At 64.3% G+C, this 9,758-nt stretch overlaps 1 protein-coding gene across 3 annotated transcripts in view; it reads left to right on the top strand.

The window, feature by feature from the left end:
* The window catches only part of MLLT1 (MLLT1 super elongation complex subunit), a 66,699-nt gene extending 57,091 nt beyond the window's left edge, over nt 1-9,608 (top strand). For all 3 annotated transcript variants that reach the window (XM_034998623.1, XM_034998625.1, XM_034998624.1), the window contains 6 exons: nt 1,756-1,843; nt 3,691-3,799; nt 5,947-6,046; nt 6,386-6,457; nt 6,624-6,695; nt 6,903-9,608. In XM_034998623.1, the coding sequence (XP_034854514.1) occupies nt 1,756-1,843; nt 3,691-3,799; nt 5,947-6,046; nt 6,386-6,457; nt 6,624-6,695; nt 6,903-7,031 (570 nt within the window). In that variant the 3' untranslated portion in view covers nt 7,032-9,608. The remainder of the gene's footprint in view (nt 1-1,755; nt 1,844-3,690; nt 3,800-5,946; nt 6,047-6,385; nt 6,458-6,623; nt 6,696-6,902) is intronic.
* The last annotated feature ends 150 nt before the right edge of the window (nt 9,609-9,758 follow it).

Raw genomic sequence — 9,758 nt, forward strand, 5'->3', positions numbered from 1 at the left:
CCTGTCCGAGTTCTGTGCCCCCAGAGGTCAGTGGCACAGCTGGCTTCGACCTCGGTGTGCTAGCATCTGGTACAGACACACATTTAGCAAAACCCAGCAAAGTCGCTCTTTTATAGGTAGGGAAACTGAGGCTTAAAACCAGAGGCGCCGGTGAGAGAGCCAGGGTCAGAACCCGGCACCCCTGCACCAGAATAAGAACTCCAGGGTCTGCATGCCGGAGGGGCCACACCGTTGGGGGTCGGGGGTCACGCCAGTCTGTGTGGCACCTCTTCAGTGGTCGGTGTTTGATGGCAGGCCAGGCGGGCTTTCCCAGGGAGGGCTGGGCTCCCCAGGGAACGGCCCTGGCCAGCATGAAGGTGGGTGAGTAGGGGGCGTCAGCAGGGGTATGTACATTGGGAAGGCCTGGAGTGGGTTCCGGTAGGCTGGGGTAACCCGTAGAGAAACTTCTTTAACTCATCCGGCATCTGTCCCTGGGCAGCCTGGATCACTCTGTGGATCTATGGAGTGAGGAAGGACTTGGGCCTTCCTGGAGCCCCTTCTGCGGGCTGGGGGCTGCCCCAGCCTGTCCGCCAGCAGGTCAGGGGCTCTTTTCCTGGGGTCTTCTCTCATGCGGCACCTGCTGGGACTGAGCAGATGCTGTGGGGTGCCCCTGTCAGTCCCCTGGTCCCCTCCCTCCTTGTGACGGTGGGGTGGGCGGGTGCCTGGTCCCAGGTGCTGAAGCTGTCAGTCCCTTCAGAGGGTCCCCTGAGGCGAGAGAGGGCTGGACAGGCCCTGTCCCGAGATCGGGCTTGCTGGGTCCCCTGCACGTTGGGGCACTCTGGGCCAAGGCAGACCTTCTGAGCTGCAGGCTCTGCTCTTCTGCCCTTTGGAGTCTGTGCCCCAGGCCCATGGCTTACTGTGCTGCCCCTTTGGAGTAGCTTATTGGCAGAAACCAAGGGCTCAGGAACAGATGCCACCTCTGTTCTGCCAGAGGCCCCTGCCACGTGCGTGTGTCCCCCCGTGGCAGGTGCAACCCCCAGGTATCCTAACCATCCCCCCCAAATCATATGGTCTGGTGTCCTGTTTTGGCTTTTACTGCCCCCTGGTGGCTGAGTTTGGGGTGGCTGGCTGCAGGAAGAGGAAGGAGGAGGGGCTGTGACTGGCTGTGGCAGGACGGGGCAGGCTCCAGTCCACCGTGTCCTCACCTGCTTGTCATGTGCACACATGCTCATCATGACCTCAGGCACCCGGTGGGTGATAGCACATGGCAGGAAGACAGCTTTGGGTCGTCCCTCAGCCTCGGGATGGGCTGTGAAGAAACGAGGGGCAGTACGAGAAGCTGGGTCTCTGCACCCACCTTTCCTGTCCAGACCCTTCAGCTGTTCCCTACAGCACCACTGCCCACACCAGCCGACGCATGCCGTCACCAGAGGAGGGCAGGACCCATAAACAGACGAGCAGCCGCAGAGGCGCTGTCCTCCTGCCCAGGAGGTTGGACGGACTGGACATGTGGTCTGCAGCTTGTCCTGGAACTGCTAGGAATTTCAAGTCCCTTCGTTGCATTTTGAATGGGGACCCAGAGCTTGTGTGAGCCTTAGGCCAGGGGTGCTGGGGTCTGGTGCCTTGGTGACCCTTTGCATCGGGATCTGGGTGGAGACCGACCAGGTGTTCCTGCAGCCAGAGGGCATGTAGTGCCCGCTCCTTCCCTCTGGACTGAGAGAGTTTTCTTGTTTTCTCTCCCCCTGCCCTGCCCATCCGCACTGCCCCGGGCTGAAGTCTGCCCAGTCGAGCCCATCCAACTCCAGCTCCAGCTCTGACTCCAGTTCAGATTCGGACTTCGAGCCTTCCCAGAACCACAGTCAAGGTGCGTGGTGCAAAGGGGGGGCAGGGGATGGGGCCTCGGCCCAGTGGGAGTGTTCTTGTGCATGGGCAGCCCCTGGCCGCCTGGAGCCAGTGAGGCGGCGGGGGGGGGGTGTCTGGGCTCCAACCAAAGGGGCGTCACAACAGTTTTCTCCACATGATTGACTTGCATGGGGGCTCACTCCCTGCCTGAGCGTCCACACGCCCCGAGGCTGAACGCTGCTGCCCCTGCCTTTTATAAAAGTCCACGGACAGCTTACCTGGGGCGGGTGATGGGGAAGGCCCTGGATGACAGGAAGAGTGGGGGAGCCCAGCCCTGGAATTCCCAGACCAGGCCCCCGGAATGCACGTCCGGAGGTCGGTGGAGGCTCAGGGAGTATGTACTAAAGGGCGAGACAGAAGCCGGTCGCCCGACTACCAGCCGGTGTGCAAAGTGCTATTCTCTCTGGGGCTTTTTCATCTTTGGTGTCGGTCTCCTGGGCCCCCAGCTGTGCCTGTCTGTGCCTCTGGGCCTCCGGAGAGGAGCCCCTTTCTTCTTTGGGCCCAACCCCTGAGTAGACACCCTCCCTGCCGGCGCCCCCGCCCCCAGCAGATAGAGGCTTAGTTTCCTCCGCCTGCCCCCCTATCCTCCCCTTCCCCACCGACGCCCATACCCATCCTCCCTGCTGCCCCAGCATAGCTCTCGTGGGATGGGGCAGGAAATGCTCTGCTCTCGCTGCATGTTTGGCTGGCTCTCAGGCTCAGAGCCCCGCGGTCTGCATTTCTGTCTTTTCCCTGCATCCCTTTTGGGGAGGCTGGAGGGTGAGAAGGCAGAAGGCCCACTTGGTTGCCCCAGAGCAGGGAGGCCTTCCTCAGGTGCACATGGGCCTGGGGGCCCCGACCCACAGGGTGCTGATGTGAGGGGGCAGCAAACCGGAAGCATTTCTTCTGGTGGATTGGGCCAAGATTCTCCTGCCCCCACAGCCTAGAATCTTGTTTCTCGAGGGTTGGGGAGGGCTGGGGACTGGAGCCTGTGCAGGGGGGTGGGGGGAGGGTCTGGCCTGGAATTCAGACAGCAGTCGCTGAGGGGAATGGGGGATGGGAGGCTCAGAGCCCGCACACTCTCCAAGGGTTCTTATCTACGGGGAAGGGAGGGGGGACCTGCCCAAGCAGGATCACGTGACCAAGGTAATTGAGGGCTTTGTGTCCCTCTGTTGCCTTGGTAACAGGAATATAAACCAAGATGCCGTCTGTAGGGGACTGGAACCGCGAGCCTCTGGAGAGAGGAGAGGACAGTTGGCCCAGAGCAGCGGAGGGGGTTGCTGAGGGGCTGGGCAGGCCGGAGTAGGGGCGCAGGCTGCCCGGGAGGGTTCTGTAGCCCCCAGGTCTGGCTGCCTCGCCCTCCCTGGCCAGGGCTGGCTGGCCAGGGCTGGCTTACCGTGGCTCCAGGCAGAGGCTGTGCTCCCTGCACCCAGAGCAGAGGAGGGCTGCCCCATCGGCCTGGGCGATGGAGGGGCCCTGCAGTCCTGCAGCAGGCCAGGGGCCAGAGGCCTGTGAGCAGGGCCAGGGACCAGAGGCCTGCGAGCAGGGTCAGGGGCCAGAGGCCTGTGCGCAGGGCCAGGAAGGTAGGGGGCAGGGGAGCCAGGGGGTCCCTTAGGAATGGGTGGCCACAGGGGCATTTCTTAGAGGCGGGTGGCAGACGTCACCCTGGCCAGAGGGACCTCCGAGGCAGGTTTGCATGGCTGTGTTTTTGGGGTGATGGTTTCAGGATGCTCCATGTGGCCCTGGGCGTGCAGGGGGACCTGTAGGGTCCAGGCAGAGCCCTGATCTTCCTTCTCTCCCCTCCCCTCCCTCCCTTGCTGCCCTCTCCAGGACCCCTGCGCTCCATGGTGGAGGACCTGCAGTCTGAAGAATCCGATGAGGACGACTCTTCATCAGGCGAGGAGGCCTCTGGCAAGACGAATGCTGGGAGGGATTCCAGGTGCCTGGGCCAGTGGGGGGCGACCCGGGGTGGCTCTACCTGCCTCCGCTGCGGTTGGGGGGCTTCGGGGCAGCTGGGCCAGGAGGGGAGTGTCGATGGAACACCCCAGGCGCACCTGGGGGCTGCGCCCTCTCAGCTTCATGAAGTCGAGGCTCTCTTGGCGGCCGGCCGGCCGGCAGGGAAGTACAGTCACCATCGGAGAAGCGGGTGAGGCAGGGCCTGGCAGTCCCAGGCCAGTCCTGGTCCAGGCTATATGGGAGGAGGGGGGCTTGTTCCTCTGCTTTGGGGCCAGGGGGCCGCTTCCCCCTCCCCCTCACCCACATGGGTGGCATAGGGTGAGGATGGACTGAAAGCTCTCCTGGGACCTGCAGACACCCCAGCATGGGGAGCTGCCGTGGCTGCCCACTGGCCTGGGGAAGGTGACGTCTGTCCTTCCCTCAGAGCAGGGTGAGCTGAAACTCCTTCTTTGGGTGTCCCCAGACCCTTGGAGTGAGCCCACCTCAGCGGTGGCTGTATGTCGTCAGCCTCCAGCCCAGAGCAGAAGTCGGCCTCGGTGCCAGGCCGGCAGATCGGGCAGACCCCGGAGTCAGCGGCCCCGTCTTGATAGAGCTCCTCCTCCCTGTGAGGCCAAGACCTTGGGACCTCAGCAGCTCCGCTTTAGGAGAGGCTGGGCGTTGGGTCTGCACCCCCAGGCTCGGGGAATCCTAGCAGGGGCTTGCGGTGGTGCTGTGTTAGTCGTGGGGGTCACCTCGCCGTCCTGAAAGAGGCTTTCAGTGGGCTTTTGCATTTGGCAGCACGCTCCCGGGAGGGCGGAAGTGACGGACAGCAGTGTCCCCTGCCCCGCCGGGTGCGGTGCTTTCAGTGTGCACCGTGGGGTGCGGGGAGCCGGGAGCAGTCACACACGGGGCTCCCTCTCCTGAGGGGCTCCCAGAGCAGCCTGGGGACCGGGTGTGCGTAAGCGCCTTCAGTGAGCTTTTCCAGGGGCAGATGTGGAAGGTGGGGCTTCCTGGGGCGCCGGGAAGGGGGCCACGCTGGCCCCGTGGCTGCTTGGGAGGAGCTGGCAGAACCCCACGTCGTCCCGTCTGCTTTGTGGGGAGCGGCTGCCTGGTGGGCCCCGCGGACGCGGGGGCAGGGAAGGGTGCGTGGGGCTTCGGGGCCACGCCAGGTCTGGCTGACGCCGTGTGCTACCCGGACAGCAAGGAGACCACCCGCCTGCCTGTCCCCCCTGGTGACCCGCAGCTGCAGGAGGTGGGGAGAGAGCAGCCTCTGGGCCCCGAAGACAGCAGGGCCCTGGGGTCAGGTGCTGCTTGTGGGAGAAACCCCCCTGAGGGCGGGACAACACGGACCCCAGGGGAGTGAGACCAGAGCGCCCGGGGCTGAGCTTCTGGCCACCGTGCGTCCGCATGCTTCTCGCACTGCTTCTGTGGCGCAGCCTGTTTGAGGCCGGAGGAGAGAGCGGCAGGCGGACCGCCAGCGCGGTAGACGTGTTGGATGCCACAGCGGTGGGGACTGCTCCTGACTAGGTCAAGCCTAAGGGCCTGGGGGGCCTGGGTGGAGACTCTGCCCAGGGGTGCTGTGTGTGGCTGGCCCACGGATGGGCTCCCTCCACACCTGCTTGCTGGGCCTCGAGAGAGCGGAGAATGCTAAAGGCAGCAGCCCGCATGTTTTGTGCAGAGACGAGTGAGAGAGACGTGGCTGTAGGTTCACATGTTGGCGGCTCTGAAGTCTGAGTCGCCGCGCCCTTCCCTCTGAGACAGCCTGCACACTTGTCCCGGGGTCAGGGCGCCCCCGGCTCCGGACGGAAGCCCGCTGTAGGGCGCGGCAGCTCCATCTGCTCGGCCACCAGCCGCACAGCCGATCCGAGCTCGGGAGCGAGATCGGCAGAGCACCACTGGGTTGTGTTCCAGCCCAGGAGCCCTGCACCGGGAGGCCCCCACGCCTCCCAGGGTGCCGGCCTGCTGCCTGGGGCTCCAAGCTGTGAACGCAGAGCTGCCTAGAACTGAGGGAAGTTGGTCTCCTGGGGCCTGGGGGAGCGCAGAACCCAGAATGTTGGGCGTACGCGTGGCCCGCGGGGCAGGAGCCAAGCACGCAGGTCCCTGGGACGGCGAGCGGCCGAGACCTGACACGGTGCTGTGTCCTGTGTTCAGGCTGAGCTTCAGTGACAGTGAGAGTGACAACAGTGCCGACTCCTGCCTGCCCACCCGGGAGCCCCCTCCCTCCAAGAAACCACCCCCACCCAACAGCAAGGTATGCGGGGGCGGCCCGGTGGGGGGGGCGGTCCGCGCTCAGGAGGAGGAGGGGAGGGGGGCCTCTTGGGTGGTCACATCCTGGACGCAGGGCTGAGGGACGGGCCTTGGCCTGTTCCTGGGCTGTAGTTCTCCAAGGGTTTAAGGCTGAGGGTGGGGGCTGAGAGGGGCCTGGTCCCCCCAGGCCCCAGAGAGATAGCTGCTGGCCTGGATGGGCCGCCCTTGGAGCACGCGGGTGCTGGAGCTCTGGGCAGTGGCCCTGGGGGCGTGGGAGGGCCTCCTGGGGGCAGGGGGAGGGGAGGAAGGCGGGAGCTCAGAGCCGACCCGGTTTGCCCTGCAGGCATCAGGCCGGAGGAGCCCAGAGCCCTGCAGCAAGCCCGAGAAGATCCTCAAGAGGGGCACCTACGACAAGGTGAGCTGGACGCCTCCTCCCAGCGGGTGCCCTGTCCCAGCCTAGCCCAGGCGTGCGTCCGGCCTTCCTCCTCCCCAGGGCCCTGGGTGGTCCCACGGGCAGGGTGGGGCTGAGCAGTCGGGAGGGGCTGAGGCTGCCCGCTGAGCACCTGCCCCCCCCCCCCCAGGCCTATACGGATGAGCTGGTAGAGCTGCACCGGAGGCTGATGGCCCTGCGGGAGCGCAACGTGCTGCAACAGGTACGTACCGGCCACCTGCCCTGCCCCCCCACCCGGTTATCCATCTCCAGGAGTCCCGGGGCAGGGGGTGCCCCCAGGCATGCATCTCCAAGGAGCCCTCCTTCCCCCTCCTCCTCCCTCCTCCCCCTCCCCCTCAGAGCCTGCTGGGGTGAGGGCCACCCCAGACCAGCCTTCTGTTCCCTGAAGCTACCTGCCACCACCTTCTAGATCGTCAACCTGATCGAGGAGACCGGCCACTTCAACGTCACCAACACCACCTTCGACTTCGATCTCTTCTCCCTGGACGAGACCACCGTGCGTAAGCTGCAGAGCTACCTGGAGGCCGTGGCCACATGACCCTGGGCCGGGTGCCGGGCCCACTTCGCTGGGGCCCCAGGAGGCCACATCTGGGCCCCGCCTTCCTCCTCCTCTCTCGACTCACCCGCCCGCAGCACTGCCTTAGTGACCGCCCTGTCCTCGGCCCACACGGCCAGCTGCACTTTCCTCGTCGGCTCCCGGCCCGCCCTCCCCACCACCTTAGCGGGAGCCCTGAGGCTGGGGGGGGGCAGGCCAGCGCCGCTGCTCCCCAGTACTCAGGGGCCGTCCCCTGGGCCCCCCTTGGAAAGCAGCTGGTGTCGAAGGCAGCACCAGGCCTCACTGCAGAAGGGGAGGAGAGGCGGCCGGCAGCGGGGGCCTGGTTTCACTGCCTCCGGCCTTGCCCGACGGTTCACAGCCCCCCTCCCCCCACCGCGCCCCGGGCCCGCAGAGGGCCACAGCCCTCCGCGGGCTCTCACTGTGCTGGGCCTCCGTCTGTACAGTTCTCTCTAGTGTACGTGTGTTTGCACTGTAGGTACCAGAGCGGCTTCCGGGTGTGCGTTTCCGTGACAGCAGTGCACGTGGGGGGTGGGGGGTGCGTAGGGCGGGACTTTTAGGTTAAGATGTTTCCACTGGTCTGGTCGTGGGGCCGGAGGCCGATCCGGAGCAACACCGGCCCCTCCAGGCGAGGGGAGGAGTCACCCCTCCGTGGTTCCCAGGATGTCTTGCCCTCCCGGGGCGCGGAGGGCCCTGCCCGGGGCCAGCGAACACTACGATGGGGCAGCAGGTCCGCGGGCGCCCGGGGGCCTCCGCGCGCTTGGCACCTGGTCAGACTGGCGGCCACCTCCAGGAGCCGACCTCCGGGCCTCCACCAGCCACAGGCCCTGACGTGTGTCGTTCCCCCCACCCACCCACCCACCCAACGGCTCGTCCTCTTCCTCCTTCCATAGGATCCTCTTCCACCCCTCTGTTGTTGGAGTCTTCGAACTTTGAAAAAAATGAGCTTTTGCCAAATAAGACGGGATAGTTTGTGGAGTTTTTTGAGGAGCATCAGGACTCAGAGCCAGCCCCTCATGCCAGGGCCCAGCCAGTGCCAGGCCCTTCTGGGCTCACGTGTCTCTGGTTTGGGCCTGGCCCTCCCACCCTGCGAGTCACGCCAATCCAGAGACCCAACTCCTCGCATGCCTGAGACTCTCCAAGGGCCAAGCTGGCTCCTCCTCTTAGCCAGGATGCCCTCATGGCGCCAGCCCACCTTGGGTGGGGCTCCTGGGGGTTGGGGCCCTGTTTGCTCAGCCTCTATTCCCCCAGACCTCGACTCAAGGCTCCCCCTGGCCCCCCCACCCCAACTTTTGCCCTGAATGAGATGTGGGGCAAAGGACCGGGGTGGGGCCCAGAGGTGGGCTCCCCCTCTCCCCCCAGTCCACTGCCAGAGGGTCTCTCCTCCCCCCAGTTCCCGAGTTCCGATGCGGGGAATGCCAAGCTCCCCTTCCCTGTGGTTCGTCTGTCAGGCAGACCCTAAACACTCCCGGGGGAGCTCTGCCTCCAAGACTCCCCCCAACTTCAGCCTCCCTGGTGAAATCCCCAGAACTTGCTGGGAAGGCCTGAGAACTTTTCAGAGGAAACCGCCATGACTCCTCGCCATCTGCTCTGATTCTCTCCTGACCCCACTACCTTGAGGTATTAGGAAGAGGGCAGGCCTGTGTGGCAGGCTCCATGCCGTCACCGTCCCCTTCCCCAGGCAGGCCAACAATACTCCAAAGTGGGGCACCTTTCTTCTCTGGAAACTCTAAGACATTGGACAGAAGGAACTGGCCCGATGTGGGCTACGCGGCCGCTGCCCAGCCCTCTGTGCACAGAGGTTGCTGGGGGCCATGCCAGGAGCCTGAGCTGGCCTTTCCCCTTTGGGGGCATCTCCTGGGAAGGGCCATAGGCCCTCCCGAGCTCTGCATGGCGACTTGGGCAGCGCTCAGCTCTGGAGCCGGGCCGTGCCCAGGAAGCAGCTGGAGGAAGGCCAGGATTTGGCCCACCCTCAGTGGCAGAGTGTCTGGTCCCTCCTGCTGTTTCTGGGGCCTTCGGAAGCACCAACCCATTTCTCAGTTACCTCCTCTGGCCAGAAGGCCCCAGTGCTGGCCCCCTGATCACCTGATGGACGCGCCAGGCAACCAGGGCCCTGACCGCAGCATTCCCAGCTGCTCCCCTGCCCCCCCCCTCCCCCAGCTGCCCGGCAGCTGGGCCTACAAGGGCTCTGGGGACGCTTCCATAGGAAGGGGCCAGCACTTTGTGATTGCCGCGTGTTTAGTGTTAAGCCCCCTGCCCCCAGTGCAAATCCCTGTGTTTTGCTATCTCCTGAACAAAATGTAAACCGACACCTGAAAACAAAAGGTATCGAATACCTTTTTTACCCATAAGGGTTTTTACAAAGAATGTGTCTCAACTAGGAACTAGGACACTCATCGGCCCGAGACCAACTCCTGGATAAAAGGAATAAAGGAGAATCGTGTTTGTAATAAGTTACAGGATTGTTTCTGTCCTGGATTTTAAACTTTTTGTTAAATTGTGAAATTATGGAGGAGTTTTATAGAAAAAAAAAAGTGAAATAAAGTCAGATGGGAAAGCAGATCTGTGTGTAGAGCCTCGTTCTGCTTGGCTCCTCCTGGGACAGCCAGGAAGGGGAGAGGGGGTGGGCGTCAGGCCTGGGCAGGAGGAGTGGGGACGAAGGAGTGTGAGCAAGGTTGGCATCCTGGAGGAATACATATGGCACTACTGGAA

The sequence above is a fragment of the Mirounga leonina genome, unplaced genomic scaffold (assembly GCF_011800145.1).
Source record: "Mirounga leonina isolate KUSES-001 unplaced genomic scaffold, KU_Mleo_1.0 Mir_94, whole genome shotgun sequence".
In the NCBI taxonomy this organism is placed as follows: domain Eukaryota; kingdom Metazoa; phylum Chordata; class Mammalia; order Carnivora; family Phocidae; genus Mirounga; species Mirounga leonina.